The 22705-nt window shown below is 37.3% G+C and overlaps 1 protein-coding gene across 1 annotated transcript; it reads left to right on the top strand.

The window, feature by feature from the left end:
- The first annotated feature begins 637 nt into the window (after positions 1–637).
- Positions 638–18676, top strand: LOC113198090 (selection and upkeep of intraepithelial T-cells protein 7-like). The gene is made up of 7 exons (XM_077791546.1): positions 638–716; positions 3834–4181; positions 4503–4781; positions 6196–6247; positions 10667–10752; positions 12835–12965; positions 18605–18676. The coding sequence occupies exons 1-7, from the start codon at positions 638–640 to the stop codon at positions 18674–18676; spliced, it is 1047 nt and encodes a 348-aa protein (XP_077647672.1).
- Positions 18677–22705: the final 4029 nt, after the last annotated feature.

The raw sequence follows: 22705 nt of genomic DNA, 5'->3' as shown, positions 1-22705 counted from the left end.
TTATTGTGGGTTTATGTGACATCCTTCAGACTCTTTCCAAAGTTAGCAAATCTTAAGTTGTGTTTTATCTTGCAGTCTTTCCCAATTTCACATTAAGCATTTGCCCTTAACATTACTTCTCTTATGAGTTGAGAAAAGTCACCAATTTGCAATTTGTCCAGTTTGTTTCTTATGTAATGACGCAAGTGCTGCTTGTTCTAACACTCAGTCGCTCAATCAGAAAACCACTTCCATATTTTTAAAGTGCAGGTTTGACCATTAAATTTTACTAGTTAAAACCTTTTAGCCATGTTTCATTTGTTAGAAGTAACATATAGGACTTTTAACAAGGTGTTTTAGTTCAACCAAATTTGGTTTCAGCGTTCAAACTTATGAATCCTAAAACACTCTTCTTAGGTTATCAATGCACGTTTTGGCTCCTGTGCCTTTGTGATTCCCATATTCATTCCCTCTCTTGATCAGAACAATGTGAGGGAACATGGTTATTTTATTGAGCACTGAGAAAGGTCGATTTGTAAGAGGAAAGAGTCTGAGGTCATCTTTCTTTATAATCTCGATTAAATCTTATGTATTCATGCAACCTCTACATTATATCTCACAATTTGTGACCTTATTCCAGTCTTTTTTTTTTCCAGATATGATGGAGCCTACATCCTCCTACTTTTCTGGATACTGTATGTGCTTGATTCTCTTGCAAATGATGACATTAACTTCAGGTAAGAACATCTACTTCTTCCACGTCAGTCTCAGCTGTAGAAAAAATCTAGTGTCCTCTTAACTTTTGGAGGGAGCTTAAAGTTAACACTTCATTGTAATATCAAGAGAAAGACTGATAAACAAATGAAAATCAGAAACTCTTCTTAGATCCATGAAAAGTGAGATGACAGGGCAAACCACTGATCTCCAAATCAGAGGGAGAGACAGGTGCAGGAATCCACTAGAGCAGAAATCCATAAGCAGAAACCTCTGGGGAAATCAGTACCAGGACAGGAAAACCTAAACTGTAATTCTTCAATTGCTAGAGGTTAGGTGTGGGCCTGTCTGAGCCAAAGAATCCAGAGAAGCCCAGGGCAGGCAGGACACTTGTCCCTTTTACCTCCAGGGTTTCCACTAGGTTCTTACAGTAAATGTGGAGAAAATTTCTTTGTGCTTCTAGTAAGGAGAAGAGAAAAGTAATCATTCTGGTACATATTTGCTTTAAATAAGTACTGTCTTTAAGAGAAACTATTTTGACAGAGCCCAACCTTTTGGAGTTCCATAACTTAATTAACTTGGGGGAAAGGAAATATCTAACTCCAGGCTCCTCTATCCATCCTGTCCCACTTAAGAGGGGGCAGCATGCAGAAAAGCACTCAGGAAGCTCACTGCCCAAGAGCACAGGCTCACCCAAACTGAAACCTAACCAGAGAACCACAGCATGCTTCTCCTCCCCCCAAACTCTGTCACCTCATCACTAAAAAGCTTTCACCAGAATTTCTCTTACTCATACACTATATTTGGCTTTCCACAAAAAAATTGCAAGATATACTAAAAGGCAAATCCATAGTTTGAAGTGAGAGAGCAAACCAGATTCAGATATGATGGGGATATAGGAATTATCAGGCCAGGACTTTAGAACAACTGTAATTAATATGCTATGGGACCTAATAAAAAAAAGAGTAGATAAAATTTAAGAACACTTGAATAATGTAAGTAGAGTGATATGAATTCTAAGAAAGAATAAAAAAGAAATGTTAAAAAATTATATATAAATTTATATTAAAATTATATATATATATATATAATATAAATTACCCCCAAGAAACTCTGTTAGGTCAGTTTTAGAGTTATGTTATTAACTCTATTGAATATATACTTCTCTTTCTATTTAAACTTTTTCATACTATTACAAATTTAGAAAAAATAACCAATTTTTGTAACAAAATCTTGAGGTCAAAGTAACAAAGATAGCCCAATAAAATAACTTTCTAAAATGATGTGTTTTATGGTTGGAGGTACAAAAATGATTTGTAAATATCAAAAAATCATTAGGCTTTATATCAAGAATGTACCAATGGCTTAGAGATATCAAATGACCTAGCTGTGACCTCAAGTTGAGAGAGGAACACTGTCGTGAGCTTCGGTGAAAGAATTGTGTCCATGGTAGCAGATGCAAAAATATACTAAACAGAGTTATATGTGGTCAAAATTGCCTAAAGGGATTTACTTGGAAAAGATGGGAGGAGATTGTAATGAAAATAGAGAGGGATGAAAAAAGACAGAGTTTGACTTCTGTGACATGGTTAATGGAGCATATACGACCGAGGATGCGTCTGGTTATCACTGACTCCTTGCTCCTCACACTACCTCTTAGATCCATACCCACAGGGCATCACTGCACTGAAGGCAGTTCTGAGAGTCTCACTGGCGCTCTGTGTGGTTTTGCTTGGACAGTGAAAGTCTAGTCAGACGGTTATTTAGGTTGTTTTCCCTGGAAGAAATGAGGTTCTGCTGAAATCAGGCTCTACTAGATTTGCTCATTGAAAAGTTATATTAAAAATCTCCTCTTTTTATTTTTGTAAAGCAATTCTTGTATTTTTGAGGTTTTTATACATTTAACTATAATTGTAGTGAAATCTTTAAAATATGTGTTACCATAACTTTAATATCCTCATTTTCTGTTGATTGCTTTGATCTCGCATTTTATTTTGCCTAATATACCTATTGTTATTCTAGCTGTTAAATTACCAATGTTAACTTATGATTAATTCTCATTTTTGTTTATTTTTAATTATATATTCTATTAAAGTTTTTATTTAGGCTAGTAATTTTTCTTATTCCCATACAAAAATCAAAACAATGTTCTTTTATAGTGAGTGTGTCAAGCTAAAAATGTATTTGCTCTCCCCTAAAGTTCTGTGTCTTATCACTTTTTCTTCCTTCAAAAAAAGGAAATCTAGGGCTGGGGTTGTATCTCAGTAGTAGAGCACTTGCTTTGCATACTTGAGACACTGGGTTTGATCCTCAGCACAACATAAAAATAAATAAAGATATTGTGTCCATCTACAACTAAAAAAATGTTTTAAAAGGAAATCTGTATGAATATTTGAAATTCTTTTATATACATATGAAGTAAATTTTTGGAACAATAATTTTTGTCCCAGCAATACTATATAAAAATCCTAAATTTTGCTCAAATGGTTTTAGCTGCAAACCATTGTTAAATTTCTATTATTGCTGATGTACTCTACTGTTTTTCCTACTCTCAGAAACATGCTGTAAAATAATAGAGATTATAAGAGATAAAGATTAAATTAATATACTTTCTAATTTTCTATTGTAGGAAAATACACATAACATAAAATCTATAATCCTAACCCTTTTAAGTGTATAGTTAAATGACATTAGATACATTCATTAGGTTGTATAACCATCCCCATCATCTATTGATAGAGGACTTTTCATCTTGTGAATCTGAAACTCTATACTCATCAAACAATTTTTCTGGAGCCTATTTAAGTTGTGAGACTTAAATAGGCTCCAGAGTTTTCCAAATATTTACACAAGATAGATGCTACCCATACGGTTGTTTGGGGAGTCAGGTTGCTGGTGCTTCCTACTCCACCATCTCCCAGAATCTGCCAAATGAATATAGTTTTGAAAGTCTAATGAAGTAACATTGGTTTTTCCAAAAAATAAAATATTGGTTTAATCTGAAGGAATGTGATCAGAGCTGAACATTTAGATCAGCTTAGGTCTGCTGGGCAGAATTTTGTGTGCCCTTCCAAGTAGTGTCTAGCAACAGGGTTGTTACTGGTTTATGACTTATTTTGGTTTTCTTTCTTCCTCCACAGAGAAGTTGATGGTGACTGTTCCCAAGGGGCACTTGGTGGCTAGAGTAGGAGGACAGGCTGCTCTCAGCTGCCAGTTGTCCCCACCACAAAGTGCAGAGCACATGGAGGTGCTCTGGTTCAAGGGTGACAATTCCCAGTTTGTTTACCTATACAGAGGCGGTCATGAAGTAAATGGAAAAGCTGCCCCTGAATATGTAAATCGTACAGAGTTTGTGAAAGAGGCCATGGGGGAGGGTAAAGTGACCCTCAAAATTCATAATGTCAGCATTTCTGATGGTGGACCATACAGGTGTTCATTTAAAGATACTGACTTCAGTGATGCAGCCGGCATGAACCTAAGCGTGGCAGGTATGTTGCTTGTGGAACGTTGTATAACAAAGCTCTTTTGACACAATAAGCTGAAATATGAGGAAAATTATTTCAATGCTTCTTATTTATTTTTTAATATTCTAAAAAGTTTCAAGTATTATAAGTCTCGTATATCTACTGCAAAAATACACTCTGCAGTGAATAGACATTACAGAGTGATCAGTTGATCTGACTTGCAAATGGAATGTAGATTTGATTTACAAACTTTAAATTGCAGTACACATGATTGAGACTTCTTCCTTTCAACTTGCCAATCCAAACTCAGTACAATAACTGATGGTTCTTTCTCATTTCCATCAGCACTTGGCTTGGAGACACAGATTCATGTCCAGGTTCCTGTTAGTGATGGACTCGTGGTGGAGTGTAACTCGGGAGGGTGGTTTCCACAGCCCCAAATGGAGTGGAGAAACAGCAGGGGAGAGGTCATTCCACATTCATCAAAATCCTACTCACAGGATGGAGCTAGATTGTTCCACATGAAGATGACTCTTCTCCTCAGAAACCGGTCAGAGAGCATTATGTGCTATGTTTGCAACCCTGTAACAGGGGAAGAGAAACGAACAAGTATCATCCTAGCAAGTGAGTGCTCCATCTTTAGCAGCTTACTACATTCACAAACACCCTTTGAATGGGACTCTTTATCATTGTTATGGGTTTTGGTAATACGGATGTTATCAGATGCTTAGAAGAAGGATTTAGAAGAAAATATTACAAGAACAATGACAAATCACAATTGAAACATACATTGAGCTTTAAAGGCTTTTAATGTTCATTGTTTCATTAGACCCTATTTATGTGTCAGTTTAACAGAATTCTAGCTCAGTTACTTAAAGGATGTCATTGATCTTTCTGATCTATGGTTTTTTTTATCTTAGAAAGGAATACTATCAATTTTTTTATCTTAGAAATGAATACTATCATATTTCATGATTTTTGTGAATCTTAAATTTTTAGCAGCAGAAAAACCTTTGCCTACTGTCATGCAATATTTAGCACGAGTACTACTATTTAAAAATTCCTGAAAATTCAACAAACAAGAGAGATTATTTTGGTTATTGATAATTAGATGTTGAGAGATGCCAATAGAATCAGGAGTAAGTAAAATGTGGATCTAAAGCACAGGTTTCCTGGTTATTTGCTTATTGCTCACTTCTTGGAGTCATTGTGGATGGATGTCAAAGGCCAGTCAGGAGAAGGATGTTCCCTGTGTGCAACAAAGGAACCCTTAGGTAATACCTCTAAGGAGAAATGAGGATTGATTATAGGAGCAAGGTGGTGAGTGGGGCAAATGTACCTTCAGATGTCACTTCATGGATGTCATTTCTTCCTCTCTTTCAGGTGCCCTCTTTAATAAGGACAACCTTAGAATGAATCTTATAATTTCTGTTCCATGTATATTGTTCCTTTTGTTGTTGATCTCCTTGGGCCTTTCCTTTTCCACAGAAACAGGTAACTGATGCAACAAGGGGGGAATTGTTAAGGGCTTTAACTTGATGGCTAAATCATATGTAGGCAAAGCTGAATGACGTTTGTCTTTCAATATCATGTGTCACATGGGAAGATTTGTGGCTTATTTTCCAGTTTAGAAATGTTGAGCTTGACACCTCTTAACTATGGACTTCCCAAGACAAGGCTGCTTTTGGGGATGAGGTCAGTATAGATGTCTCCTGATCTTTTCAGACCCATGGTTACTTCTGTACCCCTTCAGGGTATTAAAGGAGTGAATAAATGAACACTGAAAATTGAAGGAGTCCTTCCCTCTTTTAAGAAATAATCCATAGTTTCTCCAAAGGAAGAAGTAAGAGCTCTATTTTCCTAAGCTTGCCCAATATTAGGAAAGTTGTTTTTACTAGAGTGGGAAATTATGCTGGAGACAAAATTAACATAAAAAAGCAAACAACAAAAAGGCAAGAAGGAGAGCAAGTTTGTGCAGGTTTAATGTGTCCGGCTGCCTCTCCGTCCCATGTGTTGTGGGCCTCTCATTTCTGCACAGCCACAGCACAGTCTGCCCTACACAGTGATATTAGGTGGCTTAAATCCATCAGGTAACGGCTAAAATGTGGAAAAAGGAGCTGTGCCTGAGTGTCAACAGGACAGATATTAACAGACCATCTCATGAACTGAAAATAAACCACAGAAACAAACAAAATAATATTGCTTCTTCACCCAACAGAAGTCACATGAAAGTCTTACGTTTCTAGAATTTTCAGAGTAGAAATGAAGTGATGTGAAATGTCAAAGATGCCATTATCTTGTTAAGAAACTACACCCTTATTTTGTAAAGACCCCATTGTTTTGTAAAAGAATATTAGAAAATACTCTAATGCCACCGGCCTGTGAACCACATACTCACATCGGCTAGTCACAGTGGGAGCTGTGAGGGCACAGGGTGGCTCTGGCCCTGCACCCTAGAGGAGAGCCCCTGATGATCCTCTCACACCACAGCCAATGCCCCATCCTTGTGCAAGAGGCTGGGTCCTCCAGGAAGAACCCTGAGCCTCTCCTCATACTTAAAAGCAAAGTGCAAAGATCAGCCCAGTGAACACTTTGCATGGGAGTCACCATCTCTGGAACCAAGTCTATCGTGGATGGATTTGTTCAACAGTGACTTCCATCTCTAAGTTAAGGAGTTTTAAGGCCATCTGGGTTTGTGTTTTCAGTGCCAAGGTGAAATCCAGCCACAGGACTTCTTATCCACCCAGAGATGCTTTATGAGCATTGGTGAGAGGTACTGTTGATGTTTTAAGTAAGGAAAGCTGCCCAGCCACTAGGTCTGGACCCCTCTTTTCCCTCACAGCTACTAGTGGTGCATCCACACTCAGGGCCTGAGGATCTCTCACCGTCTGCCCTCTTGATCCAGCTCCAGATGCTCCTCCTGGACACCCTTTCAAACAGGGATCACACATCTCTCAGAGGGATGCGCTGTATTCTAGGTGCCACCACTGGTTCTCTGTGTGCCTACACGATTGTGTGGCTCTTTCCCCCACTTGTGGTGAGAGCAGCAGCAGTGCTGTGGAGAAGTTGTGAGCTATTCCAAGGGACTCAGAAGCAAGTGCCTTGTGCTGAAGCACTGGAAGCCAGCCTCTGGGTCAGTTTCTGTTTTGCCAAGGGAAGTTTCTTTGACCTTCAGACCTAAGTCTCACACTGAGGCTGACTTTCCGCCTAAAAAACACAACAAAATTGAGTAGAAAGAAAACAAGGGCAAGAGTGATGATTTCTGTGCAAAGATTCGAAAGGTTTAAAAAAGATCAGAATCCTAAAAATCAATCAAATATGATAATATCAATTAAGAAGTAAAGGAAATAGTCCAATCTAAATGAAATTGATTCAACTTCTACATCGAACTCTTCTGTGATAAATTGATCTTGTCAGTAAATGATTTTTTTTGGGGGGGGGGGTCCTGGGGATTTAAATCAGGGGCACTCGACCACTGAGCCACATTCCCAGCCCTATTTTGTATTTTATATAGAGACAGGGTCTCACTGAGTTGCTTAGCACCTCACTTTTGCTGAGGCTGGCTTTGAACTTGAAATTCTCCTGCCTCAGCCTCCCAAGCCACTGGGATTATAGGTGTGTGCCACTACCCTTGGCTGTTCTTTTACATCTTAATGTTTGGGAAGGTCATTGAGTCATGAGACAGTCTAATTCATAGTGATTGTGTGAAATTTATTGGCTTTGGATGTCAAAATCACTTCCATACAATATGTCTAATTCTGAAACCAGCCTTCTCTGTTTTTCCCATGAAAGTATTTTAGAGACTTGAGTTCTCTGAAACTACTTGTGAACTCTACAGTTAATTAAGTTTTACAAAAACTATTTTGGAGTCATTCTTTTCTGGAAGGTGATATAAATCAAAGATTAAATGTTTCAGAGATAAATAATTCAGTGGGAAAACACTTTCACCATGTCTCTTTAGCTTGTAACCATGAGTACCTGGACAGGGCATTTAAGGTCAAAGGTATGAAGTGTGTTTCTTTTACCATTTAAGAAGCCAGATCTTTCCTGGTCCCTGAGTCTGTGGATCCTAGGAAATTCTTTCTTTTAGCCAGGTCAGTTTTGGCACAGCTACCCTGTCAAAACCTGAATCTTCAGAATCTCTAGAAATCTTCAGAATCTCTAGGAATATAGTTATCCCAGCCAAGTTAATTTTCTGCTGAAATAGGTGGTACAAATTATTGAAGAACACACCTCCTAGCTCTACAGGATCTGCACACCTAGTCCCATCCACAAACCAAACTCACAGACTAAGTAAGCCCTAAGTTGAGTTGGCATGGGGCAATAACTCCTGCTTTTTCAGACAGTTGTCCTCAGATTAGAGATGTCCCAGATTCCCATATTCCTCTTTGTTAATCTAACTCTCTTTTTTTAAAAAAAGCTGTTTTTACTGTTATACATGATGGTAAAATGCATTTATGCATTTTTATATATCATACAAAGATGGAGTATGATTTCTAATTTTTCTAATTGTTGTAGAATCACATTGGTAATGCAGTCATATATATGTATACATAAAGTAATAATAGTTGTTTCATTCTACTATTCTTCTTATCCCCATATCCCCTCCCATTCCCTCCCTTCACTCCCCCTCTATCTAATTTAAGGTAACTCTATTCTTCCCTAATAACACAACCCTATTGTGAATTAGCATCCACATATTATAGAAATCATTGGGCCTTTGGTTTTTTGGGATTGGCTTATTTTACTTAACATGATATTCTCAAACCCCATCCATTTACTAGCAAATGTCATAAATTCATTCTTCTTTAAAACTGAGTAATATTCCATTGAATATGTATACCACATTTTCTTTATCCATTCATCTATTGAAAAACACCTAGGTTTAGCTATCATGAATTGAACTTCTATAAACATTGACATGGTTGCATCACTCTAGTATGCTGATTTTAAGCCATTTGGGTTTAAACCGAGGAGTGGGATAGCTGGGTCAAATGGTGATTCCATCTGAGTTTTCTGAGGAATCTCCATATTGCTTTCTATAATGGTAGCACCAATTTTCAGTCCTATCAGCAACGTATGAGTGTACCTTTTTCTCCACATCCTTGACAACATTCATTGTTGCCTGTATTCTTGATAATTGACATTTTGACTGAAGACAGATGAAGTCTTAGTGTAGTTTTGATTTGCATTTCGCTAATTGGAAGAAAATCTTTACCCCATGCACCTTAGATAAAGCTTTCATCTCTGGGATATATAAAAAACTCAAAAAATTTAACATAAAAAAAAAACCAAATAACCCAATCAATAAATGGGCTAAGGAACTGAACACTTTACAGAAGAAATACAAACCATCAACAAATATATGAAAAAATGTTTAACTCTCTCTCTTCTAGGGGGTATATGTAAATATCTATTTAGAGGTCCTCCTCGATGTCTTTGTGGGTTGAACTCAATGACCGCTCAATTCCTGTTTTGCATGATATGTTCTGTGACTCTTCTTATTGTGTATTTGCCATTCCGGATCAGAGGTAAGTGGGGTTAGTAGTGGTGGATGCTCTTGGTTGCTCTTATTTTCCTTAAAATCTACCTCTTGGTATTGTTCAGTCAAGCCTATGTGAGGCTTTCATCAGCACCAGGAGGAACTGTGGTCTGGGTGGCATCTCAGAGGATCAAATTGAAAAGTTTTGTTCTTTTAATGTACTGTTGAATTCACTTTCCTCAATTTTTCCTCAATTTTTGAGGACTTTTGCAACTGTGTTAATCAGTAATATGGACCTATGTTTCTTTTTGTTTTTGTGGTATTTTTTCCTGGCTTTAATATCTGGTGATGCTGGCTTTAAAAAAAAAAGACTTTGGTAGTTATCCTTTTCTTCCATCTTTTTGGAGAATATAAGAAGGATGGGTTGCACTTCATATGTCAAAATGTACCCTACTGACACATGTATCTAAAAACAGTAAATTTAAAAAGGGTTGGGTATTAATTCTTTAACTGTGTGGCATAATTCGCTTCTGAACCAAAGGGTCTTGAGATTCTCTTTGTTGGGACTTTTTTGATTATTGATTTAATCTGTTTACTTGATCATGATCTGTTTGGCTCGAATCAGTCTTGGTAGGTTATGTGTGTTCCCTCTAATTTATTTATTTCTTCCAGGTTTTCCAATTTGTTGTTATATAGTTCCAGTATGTGCCCCAAATCCATTCTACTCATCCCAATATTCCCAAAATTTTCATCCACTTACAAGGTCAACTCAAAGTTGATGATAAAGAGGAGAGTAACAAAAGGATATTTAAAATTTATTTTATGTAGCTGTTTCAAGGATTAATTGAATTAGTCAATTGTAAGTGGTAAAATAATGATTCTAAAGGATAAATTCTAAGTACAAGTAAAGTTAATATTAAATGTTATTCCTGTACATTCCTTCCCTCTAGTTCATTCTCATATATTTCCTAATTTTTGCATCTTTCTCAGTCTCTATTTCAGATCCTTTGTTTTCTTTGTATAATAGCTGGATGACAGATGTAATAACTGGAGTAGCTTTCCTGACAGTATTTTTCACCATACTAATTGGATACCTAATATGGAGTCTAAGAGGTAAGTGAACAGGAGGAGTCATGACTCTTTCTCCTCATACAAATTTAAATAAATACAAATTTATTTTACACTGCCTTCTAAGGCCCCACTTTATAGCTTGTTTGTAGCCAAGGTTTTCACCTGTTTCCCAAGAGGATGAAAGGTTAAGTCCCCAAATGTGTTTAGTGAACCTATTCATTAATATTCTTTGGACAAATTGTAGTCTGCCCCTCTCTGAGTGAGCTTATTTCTATTCTGTCTAAAATAAGAGAGTGACTCAGCTTCTTTTGCACAGTCTTTCAGCCAATAAGACACAGAATCATTATTCTGCTTCCCAAGTTTTTCATTCTCCTCCTATTATGTAGACAGAGTTGACATCTCTTATCTCTGGCACCCTCCCCAAAAGAATGCAATTCAGCTCTCTCCAAGCACATTTTGTGTTAGATAGATCAACTTACCCTCCTTATTTTTTACATATTTAATTTGCTGAAAAATTTCTAAGATTTAATCCTACTTAAATGTCCTTGACCTCCTTCACTCCACCTCCTTGAGGGAAGTTCACTATTCTACACTTCTGTTCAGCCAGAGAATCCCAGGTGGTAGGTATTAAGTTGGAAATGACTCATTTTATTCTCTCGTTTTATTTCTAAAATGTTGTTTCTAATATAAATGAGAGTTAACATGTCCATACATATGAGATTCCCCCAACACCTCTTATAATAAATCTGTAATTCATAAAGCCATAAGCAATATCCATAGTTTTTCTGTTAAATTTTCCCTAAGGGCCGAGTAGAGTATTAAATCAACATTGACTATATTATGTGTATCACTAGATGTTAGAAGAAAAAAATAAGTGTATAGAATTATGAGAGGAAAGGTATTTTTTGAGTTCACAATTTTACCTATTTCAAATAATTTCTCATAAATAAAAGCAACAAATAGTTAAGGATTTATAAAATGCACTATGACTGTTAAGTCTATGAAAAATTGTTCCAAAATGGAAATCAGAATATTAAAAATATATTAATGATATATAAAATATAAGTAAAAGAATTCAGTTAGAACTCAAAAATTAATTTAAAATAAAGGTCATGTTACTGTTGCATAGTAAGGCTACTTGAAGAAAGGAATTTGAGAATATAACTAGCCCTCTGTATCTATAAGTCCACATTCATAGATTCAAACAACTGCAGATCAAAAACATATTTTTAAAATTGTGCCTGTGTTGAACACGTAGAGACATTTTTGTCATTAGTCTATAAATGATATAGTATAATAACTATCTGCTTAGTATTTATTTTACTAAATGATTTTATTTTTTCTTTTGTAATATTTATTTATTTATTTTGCATTAAAATTCTTAATATACCATTATACCATAATTTATCATATTTCTGATTATATAGAAGGTATGTTGACACCAAATTCACATCTTCATACATGTATTTTGTACAGTGATGAGGGTCTCTTTTCACAATCCATGCTATTCCCCTTCTCCCTCCCTTTCCCTCCCACCCCTATTCCCTATCTAGAGGTAATTTTCCTCCCTTGCTCTCCCTACCAATCCCATTTTGAGTCACCCCCCTTATATCAGAGAAGACATTCGGCATTTGTTCTTTTGGGATTGGTTAACTCTACTTAGCATAATCTTCTCTAATGCCATCCATTTACCTGCAAATGCCATGATCTTATTCTTTTTTTTATTGCTGAGTAATATTCCATTGTGTATAAATGCCATATATTTTTTTATCCATTCATCCACTGAAGGACATTTAGGTTGGCTCCACAATTTAGCCATTGTGAATTGGGCTGCTATAAACATTGATGTGGCTGTGTGTCGGGGTTTTTAGCCCCTGTCTCCTCCTGACCAAAGGGAGAAGCAGGAAAAGCATGCCCCGGCCAAGGCAAGCCAAGAAAAGTAAAGGTCGACTGGCCGCCCATCCCAGCCCTCCCTCCCGGGAGGACAATCAGACGTGCCAAGGAGAACCTCAAAGCAGGATCTCATTTAATAAGGAAGTACACACAGCTTATATACTGCACAGGAGCCAATCAGAATAAAGGTCAGAAGGGTGGAGCAAGTTCACGTGTACACTCGTCCCATAGTCTCTAAGGGAAGGCACAAGCTATCCATGAGGGCAGAAGAGTCCTGGACCTATCCTGAGGTGGTCCGCCTCCTTCGTCACCGCCCACAGCACCGCCTCCTGGCTGATCGTCAGGAGCCATCCCAGCCACATGTGCAGCCTCAAGACCAGGAAGCAGGCAGCCATGCCCTACAGCTGTGTCCCTGTATTATGTTGTTTTTAGGTCCTTTGGGTATAGTCTGAGAAGAGGAATAGCTGGGTCAAATGGTGGTTCCATTCCAAGGAATCTCCATACTGCTTTCCAAATTGGTTGCACCTATTTGCAGACCCACCAGCAATGTATGAGTGTGCCTTTTCCCCACATCCTCGCCAGCACTTGTTGTTGTTTGTCTTCATAATAGCTGCCTCTCTTACTGGAGTGAGATGGTATCTTAGAGTAGTTTTAATTTGCATTTCTCTGATTGCTAGAGATGATGAGCATTTTTTCATATATTTGTTGATTGATTGTATATCCTCTTCTGAGAAGTGTCTGTTCAGGTCCTTGGCCCATTTATTGATTGGATGATGATGATGATGATTATTATTATTATTATTATTATTATTATTATTGGTGCTTATCTTGTTGAGCTCTTTATATACTCTAGAGATTAGAGCTCTATCTGATGTGTGAGGGGTAAAAATTTCTTCCCAGGATGTAGGCTCCCTATTCAGCTCACATATTATTTCTTTTTGCTGAGAAAAAACTTTTTAGTTTGAATCCATCCCATTTGTTGATTCTTGGTTTTAATTCTTGTTCTATAGGCATCTTATTAAGGAATTTGGGGCCTAGCCCCACATGATGAAGACTAGGGCCTACTTTTTCTTCTATTAGATACAGAGGCTCTGGTTTAATCCCTAGATCCTTGATCCATTTTGAGTTAATTTTGTGCATGGTGAGAGATAGAGATTCAATTTCATTTTGTTGCATATGGATTTCCAGTTTGCCCAGCATCATTTGTTGAAGATGCTATCCTTTCTCCAGTGCATGCTTTTGGCACCTTTATCTAATATATTATGTATATATGTGGGTTAATTTCTGTGTCCTCGATTCTGTACCATTGGTCTACTAGCCTGTTTTGATGCCAGTACCATGCTGTTTTTGTTACTATTGCTCTGTAGTATAGTTTAAGGTCTGGTATAGCGATACCACCTGTTTAATTCTTCCTGCTTAGAATTGCTTTAGCTATTCTGGGTCTCTTATTTTTCCAGATGAATTTCTTGATTGCTTTTTCTATTTCTATGAGGAATGCCATTGGGATTTTGATTGGAATTGCATTAAACCGTGTAGTGCTTTTGGTAGTTAGGCATTTTAATAATATTAATTCTGCCTATCCATGAGCAAGGTAGATCTTTCCATCTTCTAAGCTCTTCTTCTGTTTCTCTCTTTAGGGTTCCATAGTTTTCATTGTAAAGATCTTTCACCTCTTTTGTTAGGTTGATTACTGCTGCAGTCTGGCTGGGCACAATTCACAAGCCACTTATCAAGCAGAAACGAACTTTATTTTTAGAACACACACGCCGCACCACACGAGCTTTTCAGGAATTCCCTCAGAGCCCAACTGCCACCACCAGCTTCCCACAAGCCTCTCAACCCCCCCACTCCTCCTGCTCTTGAGGCCAGCTGGCTGGGTCCTGTGGGCGGAGCCAAAAAAGTCCCCCAATGAGCAGCTCCGTGGTCTGAAAGGGCTGGGAAACAGCCCAATGAGCATCACCACAGAGGAGCCAATCAGCTGGAAGCTGGAAGTTTGCTGGGGCCGCTGTGAGCCAACTATCAGCTGGCAGCTGGAAGTTTGCTGGCAGCTGGAAGTTTGCTGGGGCACCTTCAGCTGTGGCTCTCAACAGATTACCAAGTATTTTATTTTATTTTATTTTTTGAGTATATTGTGAATGGGGTAGTTTTCCTCATTTCCTTTTTCAGAGGATTTGTCACTGATATATAGAAATTCCTTTGATTTATGGGTGTTGATTTTATATCCTGCCACTTTTCTGAATTCATTTACTAGTTCTAGAAGTTTCTTGGTAGAGTTTTTTGGGTATTCTTGGTGTAGAATCATATCATCAGCAAATAATGCTAGTTTAAGTTATTTTTTTCCTATATATTCCTTTAATTTCTTTCATCTGTCTAATTGCTCTGGCCAGTGTTTCAAGAACCAGGTTGAATAGAAGTGGTGAGAGAGGGCATCCCTGTCTTCTTCCAGATTTTAGCAGGAATGCCTTCAGTTTTTCTCCATTTAGAATGATGCTGGCCTGAGGCTTAGCATAGATAGCTTTTACAATATTGAAGTAAATTCCTGTTATCCCTAGTTTTTCTAGGGTATTGTACATAAAGCAGTGCTGTATTTTGTCAAATGCTTTTTCATCATCTATCAAGATGATAATATGGTTATTATCTTTAAGTCTATTGATGTGAAGAATTACATTTATTGATTTCCCTATGTTGAACCAACCTTGCATCCCAGGGATGAATCCCACTTGATCATCGTGCATGATCTTTTTGATGTGTTTTTGTATCCAATTTGCCAGAATTTTATTGAGGATTTTTGCATCTATATTCATTAGGGATATTAGTCTGAAGTTTTCTTTATTTGAGGTGTCTTTATCTGGTTTTGGAATCAGGGTGATATTGGCCTCATAGAATGAATTTGGAAGTACTCCCTCTTTTTCTATTTCCTTTGTCTATTGTGACATTGCCTTTTCATCCTGTTTGCTAGTAATTTGTCTTCTCTCTCTTCTTCTCTTCATTAGTGTAGCTAAGGGTCTATCAATTTTATTTCTTTTTTCAAAGAACCAACTTTTAGTTTTGTCAATTTTTTCAATTGTTTCTTTTGTTTTGATTCATTGATTCCAGCTCTGATTTTAATTATTTCTTACCTTCTACTGCGTTTGCTGCTGATTTGTTCTTCTTTTTCTAGGGCTTTGAGATGTATTGTGATGTGAGGTAATTTATTTGTTGGCTTTTTTTTTCTTTTAAGGAATGAACTCCATGAAATGAATTTTCCTCTTAGTACTGCTTCCATAGTATCCCAGAGATTTTGATATGTTGTGTCTGAGTTTTCATTTACCTCTAAGAATTTTTTAATTTCCTCTTTGATGTCTTCTTAACCCATTGTTCATTCTGTAGCATATTGTTCATTCTCCATGTGATGTAGGAATTTTTCTTCCTTATTTTATCGTTGATTTCCAATCTCATTCCATTATGATCAGAAAAAATGCATGGTAGTATCTCTACTCTCTTTTATTTGCTAAGAGTTGCTCTGTGACATAGTATATGGTCTATTTTTAAGAAGGATCCATGTGCTGCTAAGAAAAAAGTGCATCTGCTTGATGTTGGGTGATATATTCTATATATGTCATTTAAGTCTAAGTTATTAATTGTGTTATTGAGTTCTATATTTTCTTTATTCAACTTTTGTTTGGAAAATCTCTCCAGTGGTGAGAGAGGTGTGTTAAAATCACCCATGATTATTGTGTTGTGGTCTATTTGACTCTTGAACTTGAGAAGAGTTTGTTTGATGAACATAGCTGCACCATTGTTTGGGGCATATATATTAATGATTGTTTTGTTTTATTGGTGAATGGTTCCCTTGAGCAATATGTAGTGTCCTTCTATACCCCTTTTGATTAACTTTGGCTTGAAGTCAACTTAATTTGATGTGAGTATGGCCACCCCTGCTTGCTTCCGAGGTCCATGTGAGTGGTATAATTTTTCCCAACCTTTCACCTTCAGTCTGTGTATGTCTTTTTCTATCAGATGAGTCTCCTGTAGGCAGCATATTGTTGGATTTTTTTAAATCCAGTTTACTAGCCTATATCTTTTGATTGGTGAGTTTAAGCCATTAACATTTAGGGTTACTATTGAGATATGGTTTGTATTTTCAGTCATATTTGCTTATTTTTGTTATTTAACATGATTTGTTTTTCCTCTTTGATTAGTTTTTCCTTTACTATACGACTACCACTGTTGGTTTTCATTGTTATTTTTCTCTTCCTCTTCATGTAATGTTTTGCCAAGGATGTTTTGAAGTGCTGGTTTTCTAGCTGCAAATTCTTTTAACTTTTCTTTATCATGGAAGGTTTTTATTTCATCTTCAAACCTGAAGCTTAGTTTTGCTGGATACAAGATTCTTGGTTGGAACCCATTATCTTTCAGTGTTTGAAATATGTTGTTCCAGGATCTTCTAGCTTTCAGGGTCTGTGTTGAAAGATCAGCCATTAATCTAATTGGTTTACCCCTAAATGTAATCTGCTTCCTTTCTCTTGTGGCTTTTAAAATTCTCTCCTTATTCTGTATGTTGGGCATCTTCATTATAATGTGTCTTGGTATGAATCTGTTGTGATTTTGCACATTTGGTGTCCTATAGGCTTCTAGGATTTGGATTTCTGTTTCATTCTTCATGTTTGGGAAGTTTTTAAATATTATTTCATTGAACAGATTGCTCATTCCTTTGTTTTGGACCTCTATACCTTCCTGTATCCCAATAACTCTTAAATTTGGTCTTTTAATGTTATCCCATGTTTCTTGGATTTCTGGTTGTGGTTTCTTATCAGTCTCACTTAGCTGTCTACGTTCTTTTCGAGATGATATACTTTGTCTTCATTGTCTGATATCCTATCTTCTAAGTGTTCTACTTTGCTGGTTATACTCTCATTTGAGTTTTTCATTTGGTTTATTATTTTCTTTATTTCCAGGATTTCTGGGTTTTTTTTGTTTGTTTGGTTGTTTTTTTTTTTTTTGTATGATCTCTATCTCCCTGTAGAATTGATCTTTTGCTTCTTGGATTTGTTTATGTAATTCATTGTCAAAGTGATGTTTCATTGTCTGCATTTACTGTCTAATGTCTTCCTTGAGACTCCAGATCATCTGACCATGTATATCCTGAAATCTTTATCTGACATTCCTTCTGCTGCAGATGTTACCTCTTCTAATGTTGAATTGACCTTCACTGTTTGTGGTCCTTTCTTTTTTCTTTTCATACTGCTCATGTTTCTTTCCAGCTTTCTGTAACTGTTGTGTTAATGTTTTTCCCCTATATTTTTATATTTTCTTGTATAGTTCCAAAACCTCTCTTTTGTGAAGAAGGACAATGTTACCATTTCCCAATATCAATAGTACATCATCTATGAGCAAGTTTTCATTATTAATACATTTATAATTAGACTCTATGTCTACAGATGTTGGCTTCAATTATTACTTAAAATATAGTCATTAGCTTCATAAAAGGCATACCATTTCTGGTGGTGTATAGAGAACTGAGGGTCAGGTGTAGGATGTTATGTTAAGGGGGAAAGGAGTGAGGGTATGGGGTTAATCTAACTTAGCAACTTTGGAGGAGAACTCTAATGAATAGATGGGTAATTTACAGAAGAATGTAAAAAAACAAACTCCTATCTGTATTTAGAAAATTTCCCTATGTATAAATAGTAAAAGTTAGGAGGTTGAAAGTGGGATAGAGGGAGAAAGAAGAAAAAAATAACAAGGAAAGTAAGAAAAAAAGAGAGAGGGAGAAAGAAAATAACAAGAAAAAAGGGGGGAGTTAGAGCATATGAAATTCCTCTATATTATATTATTCTGGTGATTCAGTTGTTAAAGTCCTATTTCATGCAAAGTTCTTGGTTTCACATATGTTGAGGTTGTGAGGACCTGAGGCGGAAGGGTAGAGGAGAATGGATGAGAAGAGAGAGAGAAGAAAAGAAAGAAAAAAAGAAAAAAAAAGAAAAGTCTCTTAGAACTCTGCTTTCTTTTCTTCCAATAGGTGGAGTTGTCTATTCCTGGCTTAAGTCTCTGTGCTCAGGGTGGTGGAGGTAGCCAGTGTGAGAGGACTTGAACTTCTACCTGGAGCCTCCCTATGCTTAGTCTCTGAGATGGAAACCAGGTGCCTGTACAATTGCTATTCTGCGTTGATAGCTATGCCCCCCAAAAGTTTGTGAGAAAAATCTTGAGTTATCTCAGCTGGAGGTAGGGGAGTTGGAAACCACATACTTGATCAGCTGCAGAACTGCACTGGTAGCCATGCCCACTGATAGATGGCGAGTAAGGTTTTCCAAGATGGATTCTGTCTGTTTCCTGTGTAGGATGTTTGGTGAGGTGTAGGGTGCTGGGGTGACCTTGTGCTTTGTCCAGAGCTCAGTCTGGTGGCCCACAAGCAAAGCCTCTGCTTTCTTTGATGATCTCCGGGCGGCTCCACCTTCCGTCTGCCTAAATGATTTTATATAAGGGATTTCCACAGATTTTGGTATTCATGGGGTGAAGTGAGAGCTGGAAAGAACCCATCATGGGAACGAAGTGATTACCATATATTCATAACCTTAGTCACTGAATATCAATGACTTTTAATATTACAGAAAGAATTATAACGAGATTATAGTTTTATAGATGTAAAAAAAAACACTACCTGTTATGTCTTCTTATCTAAATATATAAATAATAAGTAAAAACTGCAGTCTGACTAAAATTCTGTTGCAATTTTCAATTTTTAGGATATATCAAAAAAGAATAATATAATACAATAACAGATATGGAATCAGAAAAATATCCACATAGAAGATTGCACAACCAATGTCTCAAATTCTTCATTAAAGTTTTTTTAAAAAAAATTAAATAGAAGATGAAGAAGAGATTATAGTTAAAAGAAGATGTAAAAGCATATCAGCTGCTATGGTTTGGATCTTAATTCCCTTCCACCCCAACCAAAGTTTCTTTGTGGTAAAGCCTGGTGTTATTAGGAGGTGGTAGAACTTTTAAGAGCAGGAGCATAGCAGGAGGTCCTTGGGTCATAGTGCACTCAAGGGACAAAGCAGCCCCTTCTTCTCTAGTTTTCTTTCTGACCATAAGGTAAGCAGTTTTGTTCTGCCATGTACTGTTACCATGATGTGCTACCTCCCTTCCAGAGACTAAGAGTAATGTGTCCACCTAATCATGGAGTAAAACCTTCCTAACAGCGAACAAAAAATACTCTTTTACTCTTTATCAGTTGATGAACTCAAGCATTTGTTATAGTAATGGAAAGCTAACTAACACAGCACACTGATGACAAGAAATGGAGTCATTGCCGTTGCCATATACCTGATGATGTGGAAGAGCCTTTGGAATTGATCTATGGAAGAAATTTGGAAAAAAGTTTGGATAATAAATGTTAATATTTAGATGTGAGGTGTCCCCCAAAAGCTCATGAGTGAGATAATGTGAGAAAGTTTAGAGGTGAAATGATTGTTATGAAAACCTTAACCTAATTAGTGCTTTAACCCACTGAAAACCATTAACTGGGTAGTAACTGTTTTAGTCAGGTTTTTTGCTGCTGTGACCAAAAGATCTGACTAGAACAATTTTAGGGGAGAAAAACTTCATCTGAGTGCTCATGGTTTCAGAGGTCTCAGTCTTTGTTATCCAGCTCCATTCCTTAGGGCTCGAAGTGAGGCTGAACATCAGGGCAGAATAGTGTGGCATAGGGAAGCAGCTCACATGGCGATGGAAAGCAGACAGAGACTCCACTTGCCAGATACAAAATATATACCCCAAGGCATACCCCCAATAATCAACCACCTCAGTCACATCCTGCCCACCCTCACCTCCCACCCAGTTAATCTCATCACAGGATAAATTCACTGATTGAGTTGAGGCTATCATAATCCAATTATTTCCCCTCTAAACCTTTTTGTAATGTCTCACACATGAGCTTTTGGGTGATACCTCACGTGCAAACCCTAACAGTAACTATAGGCAGGTAGTCTGCTACTAGAGAAGGTGGGTCATTGGGAGCAAGCTGTTGGGTTTTATATTTTGTCATGGTGAGGAGAGCTCTCTTTCTTGCTGCTTCTTGGTGTAATGTCCTAAGCCACTTTTCTCCATCACACTTTTTTTGTCATAACATTCTGCCTTGCCTTGGACCAAGAGCAAGGGAATCTACTGTCTATGGAATCAGACCTCTGAAATCATGAGCCCCCAAATAAAGGTTTCCTTCTCTAAGACTGTTCTTGTTGGGTATTTTGGTTGCAGCAATTAAAAGGCTTATGAAAATAAGCAAGCTAGAAAAATGAAGGACTGCACTATTGTAAGAAACTTTAAAAAATGAAGGACTGGTATTATATGATTATGAATTTAACAGATAATTCTGGCTGGAGTTCAGAAAGGCAGAATGTTAATAGGAATGCAGGCAACAAAGACTATGCTGATGAGGTTTCAGATGGAAGTGACAAAGCAAGTTTGGGTACCTTTTGCCCATGCCTTGGGACTTGGAGGGAGGCTGAGTTTAAAGGTGAAGGACTTGTTTATCTAGAATGAAGAAATTTCAAGGCAGCCCTACATTCAGGTGGTGATGTGGCTGATGTTAATAAAATTTAGAATGGGAATCAGAAGCAAAAAAATGAGCAGAGCAGAAATATTTGAAAAATTCACACCTTGGTCAGAAAATGAGTTTGCATAAGGGTTTGGACCAGGAGGCTGCAGATGCTAACCCAAGTGCTTTGTTCTGGGACAACTGTAAAGATGACTATTCTTGAAAGTATCTCAAGAATTAACAAAACCACAGTCATCACAGGCTTAGAGATTTAGAGATACAAATTTATTTGAAAGACTTCAGGATAAAGTTTTTTTGAGAAGAGCCTCCAAGGGCACCCTAGCAAATCATCTCCCCAGTTCAGCCATCAAGGCATTTGGAGACTGGCATGGCCAGGTCTCAGGGAGGCCAAAGTACAGCTTACACTGGCAACATGATGCAGGCAGAACACAGAGTTATGGAGTCATAACTTACTTCCATCAAAATTTCAAAGGAAGCCAGGCAATGTGTCCCAGGGTCATAGTTCTGGCAAACAACCTTTGACAAGGTACTATATGGAACAGTGAGAGTGAAGCTACAATGGAAAACCAAGAAGATAAGGGAGGCCAGCATGTGGAACCCTCGCAAAGGGAAGCTGCAGACGACATAGAAAACCAGCCTAAGAGAGGTCATTTGGGCTGCTGCAACAAGCAAGGCCATAAAGGTGGGAAGCCCAAGCCCTTGGGAGCCGACGTCCCACCACAGTTTACCCTCAATGACCAACCTGGAGCTGTAGGATTTAATGTTTGCCTTATTGGGTTTCAATCTTGCTTTGGTCTCCTTATTTTTTTTTTTCCTGTTCTTCCTTTTCAGAATGGGAAAATATTTATCCTGGGCCTGTTCCTCCATTGTATATCGGAAGTATATAACTTTCACTTTTACTTTTACAGTGCTCTGAAATGAGTTTGCCTTGAGTCTCAGAGAAGATTTTGGACTGAGATTTTTGAGAAATTCTTCAATAGTTCAGATTCTGGAAATCTTGGGAAATGGACTGGATCTATTTTGCATGTGCTTTGGGGACTTGGGAAAAAATATTGTAGTTGGGATCCCAAATGTCCACCATAGGTCCATGTAGTAAGGCTTGGTCCCAAGTCTGTTGCTATTGGGAGGTGGTAGAAGCTTTAGGAGGTGAGGCCTAGTGTGAGGTCTTTGGGTCATAGTGAGTGTATCCTCAAAATGGATAATAGGACTTCTTTCTCTCCTTTGTTTCTGGGCCATGAGGTCTAAGGTTTTTCTCCAGCCATGATGTGCTTCCTCCCTACCTGAGGCCTAAAAGCAATAGGTTCATCTGATCACACATAGCTCCAAATATGTGAGCCAAAATATAACTTTTCTCTTTATAAATTGACAAACTCATATTCATATTATAATAATGGAAAGGTGACTAACACATCATCCAGTCAAAATCTATTTATATATTTGGATATTTTTTAAAACAATAAGCCATTAAATAATTTTGACAATTTTAGACAATTATAAATATTAGTATTATCCGTACCTCTGATCACATTAATGAAATATTAATTTTGGTTTTATTATGAT

The sequence above is a fragment of the Urocitellus parryii genome, chromosome 11 (assembly GCF_045843805.1).
Source record: "Urocitellus parryii isolate mUroPar1 chromosome 11, mUroPar1.hap1, whole genome shotgun sequence".
NCBI classification, from domain to species: Eukaryota; Metazoa; Chordata; class Mammalia; order Rodentia; family Sciuridae; genus Urocitellus; species Urocitellus parryii.
This window is presented reverse-complemented; position numbering and strand designations above follow the sequence as displayed.